General features: G+C 51.2%; 1 protein-coding gene across 4 annotated transcripts in view; it reads left to right on the top strand.

Annotated features, from left to right (window-relative positions):
- Positions 1-3,749: 3,749 nt before the first annotated feature.
- Positions 3,750-27,296, top strand: part of SAMD4A (sterile alpha motif domain containing 4A) — a 55,303-nt gene continuing 31,756 nt past the window's right edge. For all 4 annotated transcript variants that reach the window (XM_078606168.1, XM_078606166.1, XM_078606167.1 and 1 more), the window contains exons 1-2: positions 3,750-5,372; positions 7,325-7,717. In XM_078606168.1, the coding sequence (XP_078462294.1) occupies positions 7,522-7,717 (196 nt within the window). In that variant the 5' untranslated portion in view covers positions 3,750-5,372; positions 7,325-7,521. The remainder of the gene's footprint in view (positions 5,373-7,324; positions 7,718-27,296) is intronic.

The raw sequence follows: 27,296 nt of genomic DNA, 5'->3' as shown, positions 1-27,296 counted from the left end.
GTTCAACACTGGTGGGGTGGGTGGGTGAGCTTCGTTTGCGCTGCTTGCAATACGCAGTCTGTCCGCCAGAGGGCGCCGCCACACCTGCCTATCCGATGCTTTCTACCAGAAGTCCGAACGATGTTATTAACCAGGTGATTTGGTGGTGCTGCTGCAGCTCAAACAACAACAACTCAACACGGAATGCCGGTATTCAAGCGTGCTGCACTAACCACGGCGCCACCGCTCGGTAAAAAAAAAACGTTAACTAAACTTTTTACAAATTTTACCAGGTAAGGCTCACTGAGCTGCATAGCTCTTTTTGAGAATTGAACTGGCAACAAATGACGGCTCAACGAAGCTGGCTTGTATTCATGTGGAAATGTAAAGCAGCCAAATACTCCAAACGCACGTTTTTAAATGTGGAGAGAAAAACGGCAGGACCCGGAGAAAAATCCACGCGACCACGGGAAGAGAGAGACACACATATTCCACATGATGTACAGCAGGCGTCACGGCCTGTATCAAACCCACTACCTCTTGTGTACCAGGCGAGGTAGTTGACATCTCGCCACCGCGGTGCCCATATCATAACGCTCTGGATGAATTAAGTTCTGTCTCCTTGTGAAGTAGACATTAAGGGTCGCCTTCTCGCTGGGTTGAGACATAGAGGCAAGAGAGAGGGAGACCGCTGATTATGATGGTGGTTGACGATGGTTCCACTGATGAAGATGGTCTTGACCACGGCGAGGACAATTCTTTAAAAAAACAATAACCCACACCAAGACATGCAGTGTTGGTGACGAGATGTTAACTACCTCGCCTGGTGTACAGGAGGTCGTGGGTTAGATCCCGACCCTGACACCTGCTGTATATTTGGAGTTTGCGTGTCTCTCTTTCCGTGGTCGCGTGAATTTTTCTCCGGGTCCTCCGGATTTTCCCTCCACATTTAGAATCAACATCACGCGTTTAGAGTATTTGGCTGCTGTAAATTTCCACATGATGATGATAAGCCATTTCGTTGAGCTATCATTTGTGGCCAGGTCGCTTCTGAAAAAGAGCTGTATAGCTCAGTGGGCCTTACCTGATAAGAAATAAAACATAAATTTCGATTTAAAGCTTTCGTGACTGCAGGGATTCATCTTCTTGGTTCTTTCGGTAAAGTCACGTAGAATAAAAATAAAACATAATAAAATAATTATTTCATTTTTATTGTTTTATTATTTCCATTCTACGTGACTTTACCGAAAGAACCAAGAAAATAAAACATAGTTGTTCGTATTTTTTTGTACACGTACAGCCCCGTTGTCAATCCACTGCTGGATGAGGGCCTCTCCGTGCCGAGTCAGTCCCGGGGGTTTATTTGAGCGAACTTCTCGCTTGTCAGTGCGCATTGGTGAAGGGGGGGGGGGGCATAGACGCAGGGGCATAGTACAGGACAACAATGGATATTTTTTTCTGCACTGCCCTCTGCTGACAACGTAACTCCTACACATGTTTAAAACAACAACTTTTGCGTTGAGGAAGAGCGTCTGACTCGAGTTATATATTTGCGCTGCTAAATGGACACCCAGTACGGTAATATACCTTTACAAGGCTGTTGCGAAAAGCGCCGTTTGGGAGTAGCATCCGTGAAGGCCGGAACGGCACACGAGGGGTTGGGTGGCCAGCACAAAGCCCGACCGCCTTTGTCTCCCCTATACTGGCTACTCATTTCAGGGTGAGCCGACCGTGAGTGGGAATCGAACTCGGGTTGCCGGGCTCGTAACGCAGCCACACAATGACACGCTGACATAACAACAGCAGCCGACATTCGTCACGAAGTGGCGGTGATGTTACCAGAGCGATTGTGCCAGGCTAGGTGCACTTTGAGGCCACGTGAAGTGCCGAAAGCTCGCTGGCAGGTCACAGAACAGACCCAGGTGCCCCATGGGTTGACTGACTGAGATGACGGGCAGATGCACCAGCTTCGCCCTCCACTGTCGCAACTTGCTGCGTTTTATCCACCCTGTGATCCGCCAATTGTTGTGAGCATGGCTCCTCTGCCCTCCGTTGTTGTTTGAGGGCGACTGCCTCCAACCGCCTGGTGGCATCCTTCACGAGCCTCCTCTACAGAGGCCGATCCTGACCCCGCTGGTACCATTCATCAGATAGTCCACTCTGACCCATATCCTCCTGTACCACATCAGCTCCATCTCCTCCCCAGCCCGTGCCGCGACCGTTTAGCCCCCTCAACCCGGCCAAACAGAAGCTGCTTGGGCATGCGGTGGCTGGGTACAGGGGGGTTACAATGACCCAGCCAACGCAGCATACCTAGCGCGTCCGAGTAGCTATAACTGATGGGACTCTGACCACACACAACAACAACAACAACCACCATTCGCCACTAAGTGGCGGTGACGTCACCACGACGCTTGTGCCAGGCCAAGTGCACCTTGAGGCCACGTGAAGTGTCGAACGCCCGCTGGCAGGAGGTCACGGGGCAGACCCAGGTGCCACGGGTCAACTGACTGAGATGACTGAGACGACTGGCTGATGCACCACCTGTGCCCCCTACTGTGACAACTTGCTGTGCTTTAGCCACCCGGCGCTCCGCTCGTTGTTGTGAGCGTCGCTCCTCCGCCCTCCGTTGTTGTTGGAGGGCGACTGCCTCCAACTGCCCAGTAGCGACCACACACACACACGCACTGACACATACCGTACACACACATTGACCCTTCCACTGACCCCCCCACCACCCTTCCCAGCCCCTCCCCCTCCCTCCTTGCCAAAGCTCAGTACCAAATACAACCTGTGGTGACGTTTCGATCCGCCCCCCCATATAAGGAATCTCCCCCCAACGTTCCTCGCTTTCTCACTCTCGCCCCCCCCGCCACCGCCGCCTTGCCCTAAGCGCACTAACAAATCCAACTCCATCGCTTACCCCCCCCACCACCTCTGTCACTCTCGCCGCCTTTGTCTAAGCGCACTGCGAAATACAATCGTCAGTGACGTCACGCTCAACACCCCCCTCCCCCCTATATAAGAGACCTCCCCCACCCCAGACGCGGCCGCCCGCGACGATGGCGGAGCATTGGCAGAGCGCAGAGAGACGTGAGGATCCGTGACCCCTTCCCCACGCACATCGCCTCCCTCCCGTCTTTCGCCTCGTCCATCAGGTAACCACGCAATGCCGGTCGCGGCGGTGCGGGCGGGCAGGAGGTCTCGCGGCCCTCCTCGTACGTGAAATTATCGCCACAACCGCCCCCCCCCCCTACCCCCCTCTCCGACTGGGCGGGGTGGGCGTGGGCCACCCCGGTTGGACGGCTCTCCGCGGAGCCAGAGCCCGCCGAACGTTTAGGAAAGGCGTAAGGCTGCGGCGAGGCCTGCTTTCTTCGGTCTTCGGTTTTCGAAGGCGGCGGCCGCTGTGTTTGAGAGTCGTCGCCGATATCGAAGCTCGCTGCGTTTGTGCGCGAAAGGGAAACTGTTAACTGGCCGTGCCCCACCGCGGGATAATGGTTTATTAGCTTTGGCGAAGCGGCTCTAAAAGAAGGGATTTGTGCGGAGGGGGTACGCGATGGAGGTGGTTCGGCTGCTACTGTACCAGTTAATGATCGTCTTGCGTCCGTCGGCGTGCCGGCTCTTGGCCACCACGACGGAATGTATCAAGCTCGCTGGGTTGTGTTGCTGTTGGCAAACGATACGATGGACACTGACGTTTGTTGAGACGCACAAACACCCCCCCGCCCCCCCCCCCCCCCCGTACGACGATTTGCACGTACGGCATAAACGACCATGCCGCGCCCGTCTGGGCTACGGTCTCTCTCGATGCCGCCTCGCCGCCGCACGTGTTGCGAGCCCAGTCCCCCCTCCGCACGTGTTGTGAGCCCGCACAGTCCCCTCCGCACGTGCTGCGAGCCCACACAGTCCCCTCCGCACGTGTTGTGAGCCCGCACAGTCCCCCCTCCGCACGTGCTGCGAGCCCACACAGTCCCCTCCGCACGTGCGCAGCAGCCTCCAGGATTTCTAGCAAAGCTTCTAGTCGTGGCACCACCACGACTCGCGACTCCCACACTACTGCAGCGATACATTCGTCATTACCACGCGCGGCGATCGATTCTTATGAATGTATCGATGGACGTCTGCGGTTTTTTTTTCTTCAGAAAATCGTTGAAGTTGCGTTAAAGATCACGGATGACGATCCGAGCCGGTAAGTTTTGTTCGGAGGCTCGCGGTATTTCTAGTGACGGCTGTGGCGGGCTTGCAGCATCACCAAACCTCCACCCCATTTGCTTCACGGTTGCACTATCGCCTGTACGTAACGAAGTGTGCATGCAGATTTGTTTTTCTTTTTTAAGAACCCCCTCCCCTAGGTCTACTCAGCCTTGATTGAGTGCCTGGCACGGTAGGGGGGGGGGCACAGGTGGTGCATCGGCCAGTCCATCTCAGTCGGTCAACCCATGGCATCTGGGTCTGTCCCGTGACCTCCTGCCAGCGGGCGTTCGATACTTCGTGGCACTTAAAGGGCACCTAGCCTGGCACAAGCGCCGTGGTGACGTCACCGCTAACTAGTGGCGACTGGCGGCTGTTGTTTGTGTGTAAACATCAACATCTGGGGAGACGGAGGCGGCCGGGCATGAATATGAAGGGGTGGGGGTCTTATGTTCTATGTATGTCATTTGTGCAATGTGTCTGTTTCGCGTGTTGTGTGGAATGTGGTGAACCTTGGGCAGAGGGGAGAGATTGTACACAAGTTACGCTACAAGTTGCCTGTGTGTGTGTGGGTTAACGTGAGTGTGCAAAGTTTGCAGAGGTGGTGTAAAAAAAAGTGTCTCGGTGTGGGGTTTCCTTTTTTGAAGGTTGAGGACAACGGTCTGTCTATTACGGGGACGTCCACGTTTTTTAACACGCTAAGATACAACAACGATGACAACACACCTCTTACACTTGTCAATAAAACTGCGACCCTTAAAATAAAAAAAGTAGATGATGGTCGACGTTTCGGGCAGTTGCCCTCGTGCGTGGCGCAAAAGTATGAATGGTGTGAGAAGACGGAGGGATAAGTGCCAAGTGTGCGCATTTTAAATCTGTGTGGCTATCATTGTTTTATGAGATAAGTAAAGGTTGCATGCGGGGAGTGCAGAAAAATAAATAATTTGGTTCCATAAGATAAATGTGGCGACAAAACGTGTGTGTGTACGAGGGTACGTGAGACGTTTGGAAGTGCCCAGATGTCAACTTTGCACGTGGTGGGTTCCTCCGTGTGTTTATGGGGAGCGGTGGTGGAGCAGTTGGTGCGCTGCAATGCGAACCCGGCGACCAGAGTTCGGTTTCCGCTCACGGCGAACATCGGTGACCATCTGACTCTGTCCTGGGCCTCCCCGAGGTCGAGTCTGCCTCGAGTACCTGGCACGGTGTGTAAACATCGCCACTAGGGAGACAAAGGCCGTCTGTGTGTGGTGCTGGCCTCCCACACCCCCTCGTGAGCCGTGCCGGCCTTCAGAGGTGCTCGCTAACAGAACTTGCCCCAACAGTTTGTTAAGGCTACACGGGGGGATCATTACGGGAAAGTTCGAACAGATTAATTTTTAATAAGAGACCATGTCGGTATGATAACCTCCTACAGAGGTTGTCTGATAGAAGTGTCCACAAGTGTGTGTTGCAGGTATACAATTTATGGGACGCCTTGATTTTTATAAGGTACACTTACCAAGTGTACCTTAAGACACATTTTGATCCGTACATGTGTGGAAATATATTTTTTTCCTTAATGAAGTGGGAAAAATGCAAATGCTCTAATCAAATATCTCAGAAGCCAAGGAGAGGGGGGGGGGGGTTGAACCTGGATTAGATGGGGGGGATGGCCACAGTCCACAACAGGTTGCTGTAGGCTGCTTGTTGGGCTACTTGGTGGGGCAATACAAGGCAGTGCAGCAAAGACCATTGTTGTAATGTACTATACCCCCCCCTCCACGTTTCTACTCCCCACCTTGAACCTCAACTCACCAGCCCAGCGTCGTGAAGTATGGTTTAATAAATCCCACGACCCGCTAGATTGTGTGGAGGAGGCCCTTTGTCCAACAAGTGTGTGACATGGGGTGCTGTGGTGGGGGTAAGCCTAGTTAAGGCAGTGCTCCAGTGACCTGGGTTCAATTCCTGGCAACGATGCAACAACATCCGTGGCAGGTGATATCTTGAACCTGTGCTGGGTCTCCACAAAGTCTTCGGCCTTGAATGAGTAACCCCCCCCCCCTGGTGCATCGTCAACGGCAGCGCTGGGCATGTGTGGTGCTGGCCGCGCCACTGGCCCTGTGTGCACTCCTGAGTAGGTGCTCGCTTGACATCATTGTCCTCCGCATCCTGGTAATGTCGAATGGTGCTAGTTTGTGTGCAAATGTAATGTTTATTCATGCATGCAGATTATGACACTACACATTCAAGCTTTTGCATTCTGCTTTGCATAAAGTTGTGCCATCAGTGAACATATGCAATGAATAACAGATTAATGAAAACACCTACGATAGTTACATTCTGAAGGTCCATTTTTGAAAATGTCTTTGCAATTAAACTGAATAAATTTTAACGATGTTGATTTGCATTCAGGAAAAGCTGCTTCACGCGTTCACTAGACAGATTCTAAAAAAACAGATGCATACACGGGGACCCACCGGTCAAAACCCCGGGTTCACATCTAGCTTCCTACAGCTGCCTGTTTTAAACCAGCATCTCAGAATATGTTATGCTGTAGAAATCCGATGAGCTATAAAGATGTCCAGTAGGACTTCTCATGTCTACGGAGCAGATGGCTTCAGCCCAATCACCAATGATGACACCAAAATGAAGAATATTGCAATAAAGTTGGTCCTGCGCTTTTATTTTTAAATAAAATTCCAGCTGTAAAAATATCGGCTTTTATTGTAGTGCGCTCTTGTACCAGGGTAGGTGTGAAAGTGCCGCTCAATATCATGTCGACTCAAGGTTGTCTTGAAGAGACCTCGGGCGGTAGCTCTGTGATGTCCACTTCCACGAGCAGTGATCTAACAGACTTGCTCTGCGACCGTTCCGAATGGGGTTCTTCGTCTCCTTGACGTGACGCCAACGGCAACCTCTCGCTAAAATTGGTGGAAAATTACAAACTGGAAAAAAAAAGTTCTGGAACACAGCTCTAAGCAATACTGCCTGTTACCATATCGCTCAAATCTTGTCTTGTCTGCACATCCTGCATCGCTCACTGTGGAGGATGTTGCTGTTTGCTGTATTCCTGTTGCTGTATGCCCCTGTTCTGCTATGTGCGCTGACGCCTACTTTATGGGTGATATTGGAACGTAAAGTAAATATGTATTGATTTTGCCCTTCCCGTCTCCAGGTTGGCAAGCGTTTGTAACGTGCCAAACGCTACCAACTCAGCACGCCACGACGGGCCGGCGCAGTTCGTGAGCGGTGACGGCGTGGGGGCAGAGCGCGGGCGCCGGCGCTCCCGCTTCTGCTGCTGTAGCGCCGGCAGCGGAGGTGGTGGGAGCAGCGGTCGCTGCTGCTGCTGCGGCGGTGGCGCCGGCGTCTGCGATGATGTTTCGCGACCAGGTCGGCGTCCTGGCGACCTGGTTCAAGGGCTGGAACGAGTGCGAGCAAACCGTGGCGCTGCTGTCGCTGCTCAAGCACGTGAGCCGCACGCAGGCGCGCTTCCTGCAGCTCTGCCTGGAGCACTCGCTCGCCGAGTGCGCCGAGATCCACGCCCTGGAGCGCGAGGCCAACGATCCGGGTAAGCGGCGCCAGCCGCCACCGTGGCCTTGGCTCGCGTTGACACCACGCGTGGGGTTGGCGCCACGTTTGTGCCCGAGCGTCCTTACGAATGACTTGTTCTATGCACAGGTTGTCCTTCCGAAAGAGGCAGTTTTTTTTGTGCGTGTAAACCGGGTCTTTGTCCGTGATTGCACATGGCAATGTCGTCCCCTACTGTGAACTTGGCAGGATCCTCTTGAAAATGAATCTTGACACTCGGTCAGTGTTTGTGTCAACAAGCATAATGGCAAAGAAGTTGTTTTGAAAACTCCGGTCCTTGCTCCTCTGGTCCACCTTTCCGTGCTTTACCACTTGTCGTCTGGTCAAATCCAAATTTGAGTTGCGCAGTACTTGTGGCGAATTGCTAATTGTGTGGATCTCAGCAATTTTATAATCCTGAAGATGGGGTTCTTAGTGGCCTTGTTGTACTTTGTGTCCCACTTGTCATCCTTGGTCAATCTACGGCTTTGTGAAGGCCAAAGGCCTCCTTGAGCCATCGCCATCTCACAGGCTTGTGATGTAACAGTCCGACCTAGCATCTGCAAACGAGAGCCCATTTCATGGCCCCCGCACCTCCGAGTAGCCCCAAAGCTCCGATTTTTCTTTTTTGCACGATTGGCTACGTACATTGCGAAAGAAGTTTCAAATACATACACACCTCTGCAGGGGGCCAATCTTCTTTGGTGCTTTTGCTCCGTTGGCTGCCACTGCCGTTGGTCTCGAGCACGGTTGCGCAACACTCCTCCTAACTGCTTGCCGAATACGCTGCGTGCGATGCAGAGTGCTGATTTTCAAATGGAGATGAAGGCTGGGTGGGGCTGGGTGGGGCTATACTCAACGTTTAACCTACTCACGCCGGCTTGTGCCCGCCCTCACAGTCGGGCACATTTGCGGAATACACCACGCCGCCGTTGACCCTGGCCATTGACCGAGCAACCCAACGTTCCTACCAGCTCCCTCCGCAGCAGGACAATGTGTTTTACAAGTGCCGGTGGCAAGTTGGGCAGCGCGGCATTTTACATTGTTGGATTTCCCGGGGACGCGTGGCGGCGGCCGAGGGATTGTACGTGCAAGATAAAGAGCTCCTTTGGTTTTTGGATTCTGCCTGCATCCAAGCTGCCTCGTGAATGACGGCGAGTTCTGTTTCTCGTGTTTATAATATGATGCATCACCGCCTGGCTCGTGTGAGCGGCTTGTATTGAGAGAGGGAACACTTTGTGAATTTTCTGGAATTTTGCAACACGGCATCGGGGCCAAAAGTGACTGCAAGTGGTCTGGTCAGAACAGATTTGTTTACGTACAAATTTAATGGTAATAATTGGCTCTCACTTTAGGGTTTTCCCTATCTTGTCATGTGTTGCGACACCTTTTTTTTTTTTGGGCCGTGCCTCTGGTGAATACTGCCTCCCGGGTTAGAGCTACTTTACCTGGCCCATGTTTGCGTTTTGTTTAAAATGTTGAGGTGGTATTGGGCAGGCCGCATCGCTCGATGGTGATGATGGCTTGGAGGAGACTAGTGAGGGAATAACAGCCGAAGGGGGAAGAACTTGCCAGGGTACCGCCACTGCGGAGATGGAGCGGTACAACATTTCCATTTCTTCTTTTGCACATAGTTGCGCAGTGTGTTCACTTGAATTTAGAATTTATTTTCGCATCTCTCTCAGTATAGTTTGTTTCCATACGGCTCTCTAAAGTTAATTCCTATAAATGAACTGGCGTGCGGTGCGTGTATAAAAAAAAACTATCGTCACCAAAACGTGAGAGCGGTCTTGTTGTTTGGGCGTTCTTTAGTTTTGCCTTTTCTTTGGTTCGTCCTGGAATAACCCTGGCGGAGCTTTAATTTTATTTTCGTGGCTTAAACGCGAGGCGGCCGCGGTCAATGTCGCTGGAGGATCCTCCCGTCGGTGGCCTGCGGTCCGCATTGGTGCCCTCCGTCACCAGCTGATAAAGAGCCGCTTTGTTTTTGCATCGCTTCCCGCCTCCCTCCCCACCCCCAAGTCGGACTAGGGCTGTTTTTTGAGCCCCTTTGCCAGCTGCTGCTCGTGGAACTGTCGTTGCTCCAAACCAGAGGGCTGAGGAATTGAACGGCAATGGCTGGTTTGTTACGGCCGCGTCGGTTTTCCGCCGTTGTGCCACGTAGCCCTCGTTGTGTACTCCTGCGGGTCGTGCCGCGTGTTCGCGATGCCCGAAGTTTCGTTCCACGTGCCGGGAGCTTCGTTCGGTTCTTGAGATGCTGATGTGTCGAAACCGCTCCAGAGTTGTATTTCTCTTTTCGGACTAACGGTTCAAGTTTGCCTTGCCCTGCTGATGAGTCACCGACTGTCGAAACCACTGCAGAGTTCGCTTTATTTGAACCAATGCTGCTAAAATGACACGCTCAACATAGGCCATGTGGCTAATTGGAATTGTTAAGTAAAATACTATTTGTATTGTGGAGGGACTTGTATGGGGAGGTGGTGGGTCTTATGCGGTTGTGGGAATGAAATTGCCAAACTGGAGAGGTAATCAATGATGAGATTCCTCCTTCAACTAATCAGGTCAATAGTGTAGCGCGTGGACCCCTGTGCCACCACCCCTCCCTCCCCTTATCGTCTGTCTTGCCTTTTAAAAAGAAACTAGTGAGCAGCTCATCAGCTTGTCTCTAATTTATCCTTGTTTGGAAAGCACTTTTAATTTAAGAATCAAAATTAGTGCACTTTGTCTACATCGCGATTCCACCCCCCCCACGGTCAGTCTAGAAACTCTCCCCTGGGAGGGGCTGGTGGAGGAGGGGGGGTCAAGCCGCCATGCTTGCTGCAGATTTCACAACAAAGATTTCAAACGGTCGCAGGCGGCCAAGTGGCGGTCATGGCCCCTCTCCACGCGAGAGCCGCTCGCTCGCTGCTTGCCGTGCCAATCCACGTCGCACGCCGCCAACGTAGTTTTTTTTTTTGGCGTCCCGCGCCGGGCGCTTGTGTGGCAACCCCCGCGGTTGCTGCCCGAGCACGGCGGGGTTCCGCCGATTTCCAGGTGACGGCGCGCGAAGGCTGTGACCAAACACAGTGGGGTGGGGTGGGCAATTTTCGGTCAATTTTCTACCACCGGCAATAACCGCCGGCATTGTGTTTTTCGCTATGAGAAACTATGGCAACTTTGCACGGCGGTGCCCGTGTAGTTGTCTAGCAAATGAGAACTGTTACGTTTTGTTTTAACCAGGTGAGACCTCGAGACCTGGATTCTCCTTTTGCAGAAGCTACGCGCAGTCATCTGTCGTTCGTGGTGTGCGTTAGTCGTGTCAGTGGGGGGGGGGCAATGATCGCTGCTATTGGTGCATAATTCTACTTAAGTAAATTTGCAGATAATTTTCCAACTTTGCATATTTGTCCCCTGACGTTGGCACGCTGGCCTGCTCTCGCGAATGACGTCACGGGATCTTTAACATCCAGTGCGAAGCAGACTGCGCGTAGCAATGTGGTTGATACACACGCGGCGGTAATGATCGGGGAGGTCGCTCGATTCGAACCGCGAGCCTCCACACTAAGCGGCGACACCGAGACCGCTGGGCCGCGTTCAGCGGTGATTGTCGTCAAGTGTCTCCCGACCGGTGATGTTGCTCTGCATGATATAAAACTTAGGGGTATCCACACCCATTCATTGTCTGAGTCTGACGGGAGTGCCATCCCATTTGCACACGAATGGAGGCAAGGATGGAATTGGGTTTGATTCGAGCAAACATTCTTTGAAACTTTTTATTTTGCCAGGTAAGGCCCACTGAGCTATACAGCTATTTTTCAGAAGCGACCTGGCCACAAATGATAGCTCGACGAAGTGGGTCGCTTATGTGGAAATTGTATATTGCAGCCAAATGCTCTAAACGCACGTTTCTGTAATGTGGAGGGGAAAACCCAGTGGGCCTGGAGAAAAATGCACGCGGCCACGGGGGCACGCAAGCCCCAAATATACAGCAGCCGTCCAGGGTCTGGATCGAACCAACGACCTCTGTTGTACTTTGCGCTACAATGGTGCGACCAACGGCGGTTTACGGCAGCTGCTGCCGATTGACGGTGACATGGCACGACGCGGCCTAAAGTAAATAATGACTTTTGGCCGGGAACGGGGGATTCTCCCGAAAAAGTTCCGCTGATAATCTTTTTCTATTTTGCCGCTTGTGAAAGTAGAGCGGCTTTTTTTTTATTTTAGCCCCGTGGACTTGCAGGACATTATTGCTTTTTGAGGTTTGTCTGCCTTGGACGGTCAGTCCGTAGACATTGTTTGGTCTTGAGATCACATCCTGTTCAATTTCCCTCCGAGCTTGGAGGAAAGGAAAAAAACTAGGTCAATGTTTACATGGGAAGGAGTTCGAGGGGGGCGGGGTAGAGGCTACGTCCTCAACAGCGTGTCTCCTACATACCTCCTTTCTCTCGCTACGGAATCTTGGTGTTTTTTTACTCTACACCGTGGCGTGCCTGAGGCTTGCTGTGCGTGCGTTTTGGTACTGGGAAACCCTCCTCGAATGTGGACGTACGTTTCGAATACTTTCAAGGGGTGGCTAATCCGTTTAGTTTAATCGCGAAGTGACTTATTGTGGGGGTGGGGGGGGAGGTTTTTGATAAGGTGGCAATTGGCTCGGCCCATCATCCTTCCACGGGTAGATAAAATAGCTACCACTTTGGTGTGGGGAAATCAACAGTGGTTATTCGAGTTGGACCTGCTCCTGCCATAGTAATGTGGAACTTCCATCACTGGCTTTGGGCTGTTGACGGAAGATGAGCGCCGCCTCGATGTTAATTTGAGCAGGAAATCGCTCTGACTTTTAAGAACGTCGTCCCAAATTTGTTGACGGTTCAACCAATGTGTCCACCTTTCTTAAAAGTTGAAGTGCTGGGATGGTGACGGTGCGTTCACCTGCGAGTGCACGCGCGTCCAAACTAAATGAGGAATTTCATAGTAAAGCTTTCGATGGTTACCTTTTTATTTCACCTCCACAATGTAGTATCAAAATGAGGAGTTGTACACTTTTTTTTAGTTTAAGTAAATTTGTGCTGCACGCAAACCCTACGTGATGGATAAATGACGCGGGGTAACAAGGCGTGGATGGCATCGCCTGGGCAGGACCGACACCACCCTCCGAGCTCTCTGCTCCTTTGCCCTCCAATAATGCAGTGCAGGAAAACTTGGTGGGGGGTGGGGGGGACTCAACATTAACCAGCGGTGGGCAACCTGCAGGTCGCATGCGTCCCACGGACCCCCCTCTCGCGGTGGCCTGGTCTGAACCCGGTGACCTGACGGTTCGATTCCCGCTCCATGGTCAACACCAGCGATTATCTGAACCGGTCCTGGGACTCCCCTAGGTCGACTCTGCTTCAAATGAGTACCTGGCACGGTGTGTAAACATCGCCACTTGGAGACAAAGGCGGCTGGGCGTGGTGCTGGCCACCAACCCTCTTCGTGTCTCGTGCCGGCCTTTATCGGTGCTCGCTAACAGCACTTGCCCCAACAGTTTGTTAAGGCTACACGGGGGATCTTGTGCTTCACCTGAGAGTGAAGGAGGGGGCTGCTCATGTGGCCCGCCAGGGTTGCCCATCGCTGCATTAAACCCAATCCCATCGGATTGCTTGAATGTGAGTTAAGTGCACTTTGTGGTTACCCAAAACGGTCCCATTGTGCAAAACCCGTAACGTGTTTGTGTGTGTGTGTGTATATACATATATATATATAAACAAAAATAATCTATAAATAAAATGAGTTTCATGACATTGTTAGGTTTAGGGGTGTGACTACCAAACCGGCATGGCTGAGAAACCTGCGTTTCTAAAAATAAATTGTTAGGAAGTTGATTGGCACCTCCCACTGACCCTGGAAAATCAAGACTTGACTTAATTTGGCAATTGGTTAACGATGATAATTTTTAAGACTATGAACTTTTGTCGTTTGTACTTATTTTTCTCCTCGGATACCCCCCCATCTATTTGAAAACAGGAGTGGTTGTTCATGCGGTGCCTGGCTCGGTTCACCGTGGGTGTCACCGGAGGTCTGCGCGAGCTACATCGCCGTGGATTCCATGGCCTTGGGTCCATGGGCCGGGCTACAAAGCGGGGTTTTCATTTGCAAAGTGAAGCAATATGGGCCCTCAGAATGCCCTTTGGCGAGTCTGGTTCCTGTGAGTACAGTGCGTATTTAGGCAGATTTTAGTGCGAATGGCTGCAGGAACCGATGGCTTAGACCGGCTTGCAGATACAAAACGACTATTTTTTCCGTATGAAGCCCACTGAGCTATTAGCTCTTTGACAGGCGACCTGGTCACACACGTTGGCTCGTCAGAGGTGGCTTTTATGATCCTTGGTGGGAATTTATAGAAGCAGCCAAATAATGTAAAACCAGAGGGCAAGCAAACTCCAAATTATACAAGCATTGGTGTTGGGGTTCGACTCACGACCTCCTGCATACCAGGCGACATATCTTAGCCACCTGGCAGCCCAGTAACTTTGGGAGTTTCCTAAATCTCAACTTGATCCACCAACGTGCTGGATCAGTGTGCGCGTAGTCACCGCCACGCACCACGGTCGTTGTTTTGGTGTTGCTCAAGTCGAGGCTGACGCATTGGGATGGAGAGCTTTCTCGCCGACAAACAGTTCACCAGCATGGGTTTAAAGCAAACCCTGACCATGCTGATGAGACGCCGAATGGCGAAACCCTGTCCGGACGTATTGCTTGTAGTGAACCAAATGCTGCCGAAAGAATGCACACGCGCAAGAGAGGGGCCGTGTGTGGCTGATGGGGTCGTGAAAGAAAATCCTTTATTTACGTGGAGGGATGCATCTGTGAAGGCAGCGGGCTATTGTCTGCCTATTTATTTTGGTTACTAATTCTCCACGACGACTATCGATTTTGTCTTTTTGAAGTTTCCCACTCGTGTGGTGTCGTAGGACCCAAAACAGATTTTGTCGTTTTTGCAAACCATTCCCCCCCCCCATCCTCTTTCCAAAATGGGTAAAGCAAATGTTTCTCGAGCTGCCTTATTTGGTAAAAATGGTTCGACTGCTTCCTGTTTTTTTTGGGGGGGGGGGGAGAGTGCGAGAGGGGTCTGTCGGAATGGGAGGCAGTGGTGGTGGGGTTGTAATGTAAAATACACCCGGCCACGCATGCGCGCCCGCGCACGGCTCCGCCGACATTCCTATCCGTTGGAGTCACCCCAGGCCCTGCCTCTTCGCAGAAAAGCCCTGCTCCAAATCTCCGGCCAGTCTCTCAAGAACCAAACCTCGACGCCCTCCGCACCCAGCACGCGCGCATCGCTCTTACCCCCCCGCCAATCCCGTCATCCAGAACCACTCCCGTGTCTCTCTCACCCAGCCAAACGTTTGCCCACCTCCTTGACGCTTACTCACTCAACCACCCACTCGCCCTCCGGTCCACTCTCGTCGTCCGCCTGCTCTCTCTTGTGTTTCCAGCCGCTCGTTCAGTCGCCCACTAGCCCAAATGCCTTTTCGTTAGCCCAACGGAGCCATACATTCGCTTACCTTCTCACTCTACACCCCCCCCCTCCGCCTCCAACCACTTGGCCGACATTCCCATTCATTCTCTCTCTCCTCCACCCAGCCTCCCACCACTCTCTGCATCAATTCGACACCCCCCCCCCCCGCGGCATGCGTGGGCTCGCGAACGGCACCGTGCGTCTTGCAAAGTGCTCGCCCCGCTGAGAAAATGCGTTGGAAATTAATCTTAGTGCCCGGTGGGAAAGCCAACTTAATGAATTTCTTTGGACTCGAGCACGGGGACTTGGATTCGGACTGTTTGAATGGGCCTCCCTGTTTGCAGGCAACACTCCTTAAATGCTTGTTAATTTGTTAATGATCCTTCCCGTCATTACCACCCAGGAGATGGCAATTCGGCAATGAATTCTTTAATCCATTTTGTGCCACTGGCCTTGTTATTCTAGCCCCCCCCCCATCCCTTCCTCGTGTGTGGTTGGATATTTGGTCAATTCCAATGTAGCGGGGACCCTCCTTTTGAAAAGCAGTGAGACGCATCAAGTCTCGAGTTCGTTGCCGGGTGAAGTGTGATATTATTATGATTGTGTATGAAAACATTCAAGTAATCGTAAAATACTCTGCATCTACCCTAACAGACTGCCTATGCTCGGTAGAAGACCCCCTGCGCTTAAATAACGAACAAATGAGGATGGTAATGCCTCGTATTGCCCAACAAGCCCATTCCGTTAATGTGAGATTTGGCTTCGTGTGGGGGGAGGGAGGTGGGGAACCAGAGGCTCTGGAGAACATACCCCACCTGAGTGGGTTAACGACGCAAAGCTACACATTGCTTCAAGAATCAATTTGTGTGTCCTCTCCTAGTAACCTTGTGGCCCCAAGTTGGGCATCTGCCGCCTGTTTTTTTTTCCCCGTGCAGACGGTCTCCCGTCCACGTGCGCTAATCGGGCTCGGGGCGGGCTTATTTTTCAACTGGTTGCCTGCGGGACAGACGTGGCTTACGGAGGGAAGGCTCTTATTGTGGGCCTCTCCTCCGTGAGGATGTGCAGAGATGCAGATTGGCGATGATGGCTCTACAATGGGGAGAGACGTGCGAGCTGCAGACGAGAGCTCAAGATTAGTGGGATGACAATGCCGTTGGTGAGGATGAAAGTGAGACCTCGAGGCAGATTTTTAGCGGTTTGCCAGTACCGATCTTATGACGCCGTGACCTTCCCCCCCCCCCCCCTGTGTTTGTACACGTGACATACAAAGTCACGTGGCTGGCCCATGAGCACAACTTTATTATTTGTCCCCCTGCAGAACAGCTGAATGGTCCCTCGTGTACTAGATCAGAGCTGGAGCAATTGGCCAATTTAAGTCTGTAAATAATCGATGCCCTGCCAATGAATGACCTTCCTGTACAGCGGCACACGTGGGAACGCTTTTACTTGCGTAGTCAACCGATATATAATTATCGGTCGCTAGATTTCAGTAACAATGATAATTGTTACTGAAACAGGATTGCCGTGTGCCATCTGTACAATCTGGCTGCATTCGGCGGCATCTGGTTCGTAGATGACTGCCCGTGCCGTGGTTAGGCCGGTTACACAGCAGCGGTACAGCTGCTGGGACGCGTCGCCGGCCGGCCATACGCCCGCCCGCCCGTTCTGCGTGCCGATCGGTGCGGGGTGGGGAGGGGATGCCGACTCGTCATCGGCGGAGTTCGCGGCGGCGTCGCCGTTGCGGCGGCGCCATCCCGTACGGCAGCTGTGACTCGGTCTGCGGTCGCCGCACATGCTGGGGATTTGCCGTCTGTGACTAAACGCCGCGAATCCTCGTCGAAGAGCCGCCACCACCCACCACCTTTTTGGAAGCAATCTTGCGGGAGTGAGTGGGGGGGCACGGAGAGGAGGGGGCGGGGTTGCAACCACCACTCGCCGCAGTGGCGGTGGCTGCGGGCGCGATAATCGTTCCGAAATCTCCGCGTGCAGAGCATTTGAGATGTTTGGCCAATTTACTTTTCGTTGCTCACTTGCGATGTTTGAACACTTTCCCAACGCTATCCTTCCCTGCATTTTATGTTCGGCCGATTTTTTTTTTTAGCATCGTGTTCTGCGACCCTTGTTTGGCCAATTCCAAGTTGATTGTGGGGGTGTTGCGTTGACATGGTTAGCCCTGTTGCATGCAAGAGTTTCTAGCAAGCGAGAGGAGAAACGTGATGGACTGGACACAACACCATACCGCGCATTGTAGGTGGGGGGAGCAGTTGGAACTCGTTCTGTGACGTCATATTCCCAGGGTCTGTTCTCCAACGCGCGGGGCGTTGTCACACGCTGCCGCCTCTTAGGAAATTTGTGAATGGAAAAAGTTGTCTGGTTCGTGCCAGCCCCGTGCCGCTGGCACGCTGGAATGTTAATTGAGGAATGAAGGAAAAACTAAACCGCGGTGGGGGAGGGGGGGGATACAATCTAGTTTGATACAAAGTGTTTGGAGGTTGTCAATCGTTCCCTTCCTGCCCCCTCTGCCATGTGGTGGTTTGGCCACGACTGATGGACTCTACCCCGTGCCACACGGGGCTCTCGGTCATCGGCGGTCAATGCAACTGAGTCTGCCCATTTTTTTTATGTAGCCCGTTGCAAGCAATGGCGTCCATTTCTAAAGAATTATAATTCCGCAGAAGTTTGTGCAGCTTTGAAACGCTGGCAGCATAAATACTTCCTCATGGCGATGTGATGATGATGATGATATAATAATAAAGGCAATGGTGTCTTACTGCAATTGCATCGTCGTATTTGCACATGGCTACGCACACAACATTGCCGATAAGGAAATGCCGACGGAAACACCGTCGCGTAAGAAAGATCGGGGCTCTGCTGTGGTGGGAATACCTAATGGGATTTGCTGGCGTTGACTGCGTTCTGAACGCCCCATCGTATTTGACTTGGGACGGCGCTCTTGCGTGATGAACGATTTTTCAGACTTTGCAAGTTTCGATCGGCGGTGGATAGCGGTGAGATGGTACAATGCGGGGAGTGGTGGCGTAGCGGTTTTGCGCCCTGCGCTACGAACCCACCGAATGGAGTTCGATTCCCGCTTGCAGCCAATACTAGGTGGCGTTTTTTTGTTTTAGCTGAACCGGTCCTGGGCCTCCCCTAGGGCGGCCCAGCCTAAAATGGGTTTCAGATGTGTGTAAATATCGCCACAAGGGAGACTAAGGTGGCCGGGTGCGGTGTTGGTCACTCCACTTGCTTGTGTGTCGGCCATCACTCGCCCTGACAGTGGTAAGCGTGGAAGAGTAAAATAATATACCCTCTAAGAGTTCACTTTTGCAGAAGCCCTTTCGCCAGCAGTGGCATGAGCAGAGCAATTGCAGGGCTGCACCTTTCCCATATTCTTACCTAAACTAGCTTGTTAGGACATCCTGGGACGGAAGCTGTAATATTAAAGATGTAAATTAATATTTTTCTTTGGGTCTTTCGGTAGAGCCACTTGGGTAGAATAAAAATCTAAATCATGACGTTTTGATCGCAACAAGCAATCTTTTTTTTTACCTGAAGACGATTGCTTGTGTTGCGATTGAAACGTGATTTTGATTTTTGTTATTTTTTATATCTACGTGGCTTTACCGAAAAACCCAAAGAATATTAATTGTTGCAGTCACGAACGCTTTAAGTCAAGATGTAAATTAATGCTTTATTGTGTTTTTGTTAATTTTATTAGGAAATGTAGCACGTAAAGAAAATGCTTAACTTATTAAATGAAATGGACTTTGGAAGATTTATCGGTATACGATGTTTTGTGCGAATCTCTTATCACTGTTCAAAAGGTTTCCCTGCAGTTGGCCATCCTTGATGAAAACTTTGATCCGCTGAGAATGTTTATATCTCGACAGAGCCACATGCAACTGGCCATGGGAAAATACGGGTCCATTCAGATAAATACACACATTTTCAAAAGGCTGACTCTGCGACTTGTTCATCGTCATCGCATACGCAGGAATTATCGGAATTTGTCGTCGTTTCAGTAGGAAAGGAAGAGTGACATCACTTGGAGCTGGGTTGATTCTCGGGATGAAGACGATTTCGCCTTCGTTGCAAAGGAAAACAATCTCTGTGGCTGTATAATTTGAAAAAACACGCAACTTCACTTTAGCACTGTTTTAAAATCGCCTGCAGCTGTTAACTGACAAATTGATCTTCACCGATGGATGCTTGATAGTGAAGGGTGAAGAAAGTAGAGTGCTGATACTGTCTGAACTAACTTGGCAAATAACGGAGACCAAAGAAAAGCATTAGAGTTACGAATAAATTGATCAGTATAATTTTATCTTGTCTAAATGTAATGGCAGGGACTATTGAAAAAAGAATGTCGTCAAACACTTCACTGCATTTCACTGTAGCACTGTATTAATGGCAGTGAATGTTGCACCAAAAGGAAGTCTTAAAACACCTCGGCATTTGACCGCAGCACTGCATTAATGGCAGTGGTTGTTGCACGCAACTGTCATAAAACCTGACGTAATGTATTTAACAGACGTTCAATTACTTGAAATTCACCGCTTTGATACTGATATATCTTCCGCTTTCGCTCGCTGGGGTTGAAAACAATTGGAATTCGATACAATGTCTGCAAAGTAGCAGATAAATGTTTATTGTAGCATAATTTGGAAGCGTAAAGTAGACTTACCATTTTGTTGGACGTGCCGAAGAAATAAATAAAGGCACCAAATGCACACCGATGCGGCGTAGAATTGTTTGTTTCCTTCACTTTCTATAAAGATACGTAAAATCGAAAGCAAATTTGCGTTAAAAAATTATCATAGCCGCTCGACCTTCTGCGTTTGTCAAGAAATCCAGGCACACGTGAATAATAATGGGGGGGGGGGGGGGCACATGTGGAGTGACGTCACACGCGGGACACACACACGGCCTTGTTTGGCTCGTTATATTAGTTGCTGCATTGACTTCTTTACTAGCTTTACTTTTCATAACCTGTTTATGGTTATTAATGACGGGGGTCCATGTGGAGGACCCCACCCTCTTCGTGATTATTAATAAGGGGGGCTGGTGGACGTGGAGTGACGTCACGCGCGTTGCACACACGCATTGTTGGCTCGTTATATTAGTAATGGCGTCAATCTCACCGCCACATTTTCGCCAGTGTTGGTCGTGGTTGGGAATGGAACTCTAGCCTCCGGGTTTGTAGCGGCGTTGTGCAAGCGACCTACTGCGTTGCTGGGTTGTACTTGTAAATCGGCTTAAGGCTGAAATGTTTGTTTGTTACCCACGTACACAAATACAATTAAATCGCCGTGCCACCCCTCTCCATTACAAACGGAGACTGACGAAGGTTCCCCGTGTGGCTCAGTGCGGGCTGTGAGGGCAAGTGCTGTTCACGAGCACCCAATGAAGGTTGGTGCATGGCACACGAGGGGATAGGTGGCCAGCACCACACTCGGCCGCCTTTGTCTCCCCAGTGGCGATGCTTACACACCCGCACCAAGTACTCATTTTGAAAGCTTTAAATCGAAACTCATTTTGAGGCCGAGTCGACCTAGGGGGAGGCCCAGGATCGGGTTCAGATAATCACTGATGTCGGTGACCGTGAGCGGGAATCTAACTCTGCCACCGGGTTGGTAGCGCATCGCGCTGACCGCTCCACACGTACACGCACAGTCGCACACAAACAGGCATCTACACACAAGGTCTTTCCCTCTCTTTAAAGTCGCAACCAAAATATTTGCTGCCCCCCCCCCCGTCACAGACCGGAGTCGTGTTTGACTTGGCGGTGCCAGCGTTGGGTCGCCCAGCTTTGTTCAAAAGACTCTTCTGTTTTGGGGGCCGGCTCTGCTAGGGTTGTGACAGCGGTGCCGCCGTGTTTGCCCCATCTGTTTTGCGTGTGGCCCGTGTTTTTTTTCCTTGCTAGCACTGGGAGGAAAAGTCCCTGCCTGGCTGGGTCGAACTGTACAGGAGTGCGGTGCGTTGGGCTCTCGCGGTGCGTCCTCGGCATTCTCGACCAGCGTGGCGGCCGATTCCCTCTGTAGCGTCGCCACCGCGCGGCCTGTTTTTGCGATCCCGTGTCTGCTTGCCAGACACATTTGTGACAACTCCCGCTCTGCTGTGGTTTTCTTCTTTTTAATGTTGGTCATCTCCTGGTCATCGTCGCACCGTCCCCCATCGGCCACGTGGCGTGCCCTCCGACCCCAGCACTGCAGTATTTCGGCGGCCGTTGGGTTCGGCCATCCAGTGACCAGATTTGGCCCTGCTACGTCCCTCTGTCATTCGCTCCTACTTAGAGTTGTTGCCTTCACTGTTCAGGCCGTGAGGTTGCATGGGGGGGGGGTTGCCGGTTTGGGAAACGGAGGGCGGTGGCATTTTTATGAATTTTTTTTGTTCCTTGCTGCTATTCCTACGCTGCGTTTATTTCTGACTGTCCCATGGTTTTTCGGTGACTTTATTTCTGTAGGCATTTTTGGAATAAATAAAAAAAATATTCCAGATTTGCTCGAACCCTTTTTTTAAAAAGTGACTCACTTATTGTGCCAAAACGCGTGCCTTCTCCATTCCCGGAGATGTTGCGGAGGTCGGTATTTCTAACGAGGGAAATGCTAAAAATGGAAGGATGAATGCGTGAGGCTGCGTTCGTAGATTACAGAGTTGGTGTGGCAGGGGGCGGGGAGGCGTGCTGGGGCGCTGGCTGGTGTGGTGGCGTTGCTAGCATCACTAGTTTCTAGCATCAACCGCAGTGCAAATAGTTTTTGTTTTTGAGGTGGCTCTGATTTGGGTGGGCGTGTGTAAAACGATGGTGTCGAACAACAGACCCGGGACACCTTGAGTTGCGGAGTTTAAGTCTAGTTTTTGGCTTGCTGTGATTTTTCTTTAGCAAGTTGATGGGTTTTTTCAGCCTGGCCACTGGTTGTATCCAAGGATAAAGATCCCCCCCCCGTATCGCCTTAACAGGCTGTTGGGGGGAAATGCTGTTCGCAAGCACCAAAAATGAAGGTGGACATGCCACACGAGTGGGTGGGTGGCCAACACCACTCCTGCCTTGGCTGCCTTTGTCTCCCAAGTGTGATGTTTAAACACTGCACCAGGTAATCATTTGAGGTGGAGTCAATCTCTTGGAGGCCTGGGACTGGTTCAAACAATCGTCGCTGGTGTTGGCCGTGAGCAAAAATGTAAACGCTGGGTACCAGGTTCGTAATCCAGCGCGTGCTATAACCTCCTAGACTTCCGCTCCCCATGTGTGTGTTTTATGTACGTGCGTATAATACACGGTCAAGGTGATTTCTTGCTCGCATGAGCATTTATGTGGTGCTCATCTCCTGTTTGCAAGTAGTAGAAATGTGAAATGCCGCGAGGAAAGAAATGTGGATTTGGGGGGGGGTAACTGAACTTTTCTTTTGTTTCTTTGCCACGGACACTTGGCGCCGATTTTTTTTTCTTTCTTAAAAGCCACAGATTCTTCCAGGAAACTCCCTGAAAGGGACGACTAACCCGTTCCACATGTGAACAAGGCCGAGCTTTTCACGGAGCACTACCAGATCTCCCGTCGTTATTTCTCTCACTCTCGTGCTCTGATAACATTTTGTTCCTTCAGGGAGAGAGGCGAGGCCTTTGGTACGAATGGATTTCGCTGCAGCGCTGGTGTTGGCCAACGTAAGAAGCTAGTCCTTCGATTACTTTTGAATTGTATAATATAAGAAATAAAATAAAAAATTGTGAGTGGGGGCCTTTTATCCAGCAGTATATTTATCACAGATGATGAATCTTGCCATGTGGTGTAGTGGTACTCAAGTACTGTGGCTTGTAATTTGGATGGTCGTGAGATCAAATCCCTGGGCTTAGATGTTGGCTTTGCCCATCCCTAATCCAGAAGTCACTATGGGTGTTCTGGCTCCGGCCGTAGGACCGTTACCGTTGCTACCATGATGTCACGGCTGTAAACGGGAGTTAATAACTCTGCCCACACTTCGTTAGCAGGGAAACCCCGTGTGTCGACCGGTTCTTTAAGTAATAAAATTCGTGGGTGATTGCAATATTTAAATGTTATTGATGCGCATTGAACCCACTCTATTACAGCTGACGGTATTGCACGGTATTTGACATCCTATTTTCATTGGCGAACTGCACACTTTTTGTAATTTTTCCCTGGGGTAGATTTTATTGGACTGTTATCGTGTAAATTGAACTGTCGTGAACTGATGGAGCAAGGTCGTGCTTTAACCAGTCCTCTGTTGGGACTGCAAATTAAGTTTCCGAATGAAAAGGATTTCCCTCACCTCTACCTTATTCCACCCCCCACAATCGGCTGTTTATAAATCAATAAGATCAAGAAAACTAAACAAATTTTTTATTTTTTTTTATTTTGCCGGGTACGGCCCACTGAGTTATATAGCTCTTTTTCGGAAGCAATTTGGCCACGAATGATAGCCCAACGAGAAGTGGCTTGTGGACAATTAGAGCAGAAAAATACTCTAAACACATGTTCATTCTAATTGGGTATAGAAAACTGGAGGAACCGGAGCAATCTATGCGACCCATGGGGAAAGCAACATGCAAACTCCAAATTATGCCAGGCGATTGTAATATGGCCAAAGCTTTGACACCATTGGTACCTCATTTGCCAGTAAAAAATATGATAATTGTTTTTTTACCCTTCTATCTGGCAACAAAACTGACACGTTTTTTTATGAGGAGTCATGTTTGCATAGACCACAATACCTGCAGTCCTAATGCAAACAAAAAAACATCACTGATAATGTATGCACTGTCCTTGAAGTTGATTGGTCCACACCCGAGACCGCTTTCCTTAGAGCTTAGTCTCGCATGGTGTTGGACCAGATGACGCCAAAAGGCCTTTTGGCGTCAGTTTTGTTGCCAGATAAAAGGGTAAAAAAACAATTATCATGGCCAAAGCTGTTGATGCAGCCTCGTCTCGCCAACGTTTTCTCCCCTCTGGAGCAGCTGCGAGATGTGACGGAGTCGACGCGCTCACCTCCAAGATTGCCCTGACACTATCTTAGCACCTGGCCCGGAGGCCTTCCTCCCCTTGGGTCCGCCGGACTCGTGGCGCTTGCTGCAGTCCCCGTCTCGGCGATGGGTCTTTACCGCCATCCATCCTTCCCGTGTGCCACCCAACACAACCGTTTCCGTCTTCTACCTACAACACTCCTCCTCTTCCTGACTTTCTGCATCGCTCATCCTGTCCTGCCACGGAATTCCCAGCATCTTTCTCGCACGCCTGGTGTCACATGGCAGCAGCTTATTTTTTGAGTTGCTTAGTTGTTTTTCTGCTCTCTCTCTCTCTGATCCATGCAGTTATGCTACGGACAGCGCCGTGGATTGTTCTCTCGGCATCTTCTAGTGAGACAAGACTCAATTTCCGACCTCTCGCAGAGCGGTGCAAGATAACGGCCAACAGAAGCGGATATCACGGCTACCACCTGAGCTCCCCTTTCCCAAGTCGCCTCTGGCCCACACAGTGGAGGGGTGGGGTGGGGGGTAGCACTTTGGCACTCGCTCTGCATGTGAGAATGTTCATTGCATTGCCGTCAAACCGATATTTGAATTCTTGGAGCAGGAATTTGGCTGAACGTCGTGCGGGAACCACTTTGTTGTGCGGTCATTGGTGACCCGATTTGAGACTTCGGACTCGTTCTGGTTTAATCGTAATCGCACGTCACGTGGCCGAGCCCTGGATTAGAACCGATGACGGATGTCGGCAGTGCCGGATGGGCCCTCCAGAGCCACCCGGCCACTTCCAAGAATAATTTTGTCCTGAATCTTTATGCATTGCATCATCAGCCTTGGTGGTTTGACACCACACCGGTAGGTTATTGCTATATTATTAGGCTTGTTTACCCAGCAAAGCCCATCTCAAATGTCTCCCTTTAGGAGGATCTTGTCAACGGTTTGGCAGTCGGGGGGGGGGGGGGGGCTATGCTGCTGTGTAATCTCAATTGAGTAATTTACAGGTCATATTTCAGCTTTGGGATGCATGGTCAATACGAGGTGTGTTTTTGTGTTTTCCTCCTTTTTACCTAATGGGAGGAACTGGAGAATCCGGCGGAATCCCATGCCAGAGCCAGGGGGAGAAACCTACAAACTCCGCACGCCACGCGTCTGGAATCGAACCCCAAGGCCCTTGTCGCCGCGGGGCACGAGCGGCCTGCCACCTGCGCTTGCCCCCCCCCCGACCCCTTCCTGCCAAAGCGCTTCTCGCGGGCGAGCGAAGAGAAGCTCCTGCGTCGTCTCTCTCCCCTCCCGTGAATATAACCATTTAAAGGGGCCGGCGTCCCTGCGACGACGGCACGATGTCGAGGTCGTATTTTTAGGTCGACCTATTCCTAGCGAGAGCCGCCCTTTTAAATTCCCCTTTTTTTTGCAGGCCGCCCCCACCCCCTCCTCTTCACTAAACATAGCCATTCCGCAAATAAAATACTCGCCGTTTGCATGCCTCTGGCTATAATAAAAGGCTGCTCGGGCGTCCTGTAAACCGGCGCACGGCAAGCTAGTGTGCTCGAGAGGCTTTGTACTGTACGCGCGCGCTCTCCTGCTACCGCGTCCTCGCTCCCTCTCCTCTTCCGCCTTTGTCTCCTCCGCGGTGTTGACGATGGGGGGCGCCCCCAGAGTTTGATCCCTGCTGTGGGAGCACCGGCCTGCACATGCGGTTGTGGGTTCAACTCTGAGCCTAACACTGGACATTTTGAGTTTGCATCGTGCTCTCTCTCTCCCCGTGCTCGCATCCTCCGGGTTTTCCCTCCGTTTTCGAATCGACATGCCGTCTTAGAACATTTGGCTGCAGTAAATTTACACATATGCCACTTTGAGCTATTATTTGTGACTAGGTTGCTTCTGAAGAAAATAGTTACATACCTCCTGGGTCCTCCCTGGTAAAATATAAAAAAAGTAGCATGGTGTGTGGCAAAGCAGCCAAAAGACGGAGAACACGGACATTGTCATTGCCATGTGCCGATACTACGACTGGGGAGCGGTGATGCAGTGGGTGCATTGCACTCCAAGCCCGGCAACCCGCGTTCGATTCCTGCTCGCGATCAATAACGGCGGTGAAACGTTTAAACAGGTCGTGGACGCCTCCATCGTGTGTAATGTAGGTTGACTCGGCCGTTTAAATGGGTACCCGATATTGTGCGTCTGTTTTAACATCACAGCTGGGGAGATGAAGGTGGGCCGGGCTTGCGTAGCGCTGACTGCACCACTCCCTCCTGTGCCATGCTTGGCCTTTTTAACAGTTGCTCCACCGACACCACCACCACCACTCCCCAAGCGAGTCGTCTGTTAAAGGTTGCTTGCTCTTTGTTGTTTGAGACTTGAGAGTTGCTATTCTCGAGCCGACCATTGTTACGCAAGACGAAGGGCGAGGTGATAGAGAGAAATGGGCCTGCGGTTGAGGCGTTCTGTTATTTTTTTTAACCAACGTAGCTCTCCGGGAGTGCTGTGCTGCTCCGTCGGAATCCCGTTGAATCCCGCCTGTAGGCAACGCCCCAATACAGACAGAGAGAAAGGAGAGGGCACGGTGTGAGTGTTTTGGCCAAATGTTAAATTATAATTATTTCCACAGGATTCTATGTACGTCTCCTTGCGTTCTTTTTTTTCCCCCTCCTGATTTTTTTTTCTCTCGTTTTTCAAGCGTTGCATCGTCCGCACGATGTCGGCGGCGGAGTTCCCGCTCCCGAGCTCCCACCTAGCTCCCTCGCGCTGCGCGTGTACACCACCTTTTTGTGGTCGCCGAGTAGCTCGGGAAGACGATGCCGTAAAACCACATCTGCAGTCCCGTTCACGAGGCCACTTAATCCACACTAGCTGTGCCATCTCGGATATAAAGTGCTGCCCTCTACCATGTGTGGACTCTAGGTCAATGGAAAGATCTTGACTGTAGCTCTGTTATATCTGCTTCCATTCGCCCTTCTCCAAGAGCTTCACTTTTATTATTGGAAGCGATCTAATATCTGCCACTTGCCACCGAGTGGCGACGACGTCATCATCACGGCGCTTTGCCAGGCTCGGTGCACTTTCAGGCCACGTGAAGTTGCCTGTGGCTTGCCGGCAGTAGGCCAAGGGGGACAGACCCCCAGGTCTCATTGGATGA

Source organism: Lampetra planeri, chromosome 25, assembly GCF_965212315.1.
Source record: "Lampetra planeri chromosome 25, kcLamPlan1.2.h2, whole genome shotgun sequence".
Lineage (NCBI taxonomy): Eukaryota > Metazoa > Chordata > Hyperoartia > Petromyzontiformes > Petromyzontidae > Lampetra > Lampetra planeri.
This window is presented reverse-complemented; position numbering and strand designations above follow the sequence as displayed.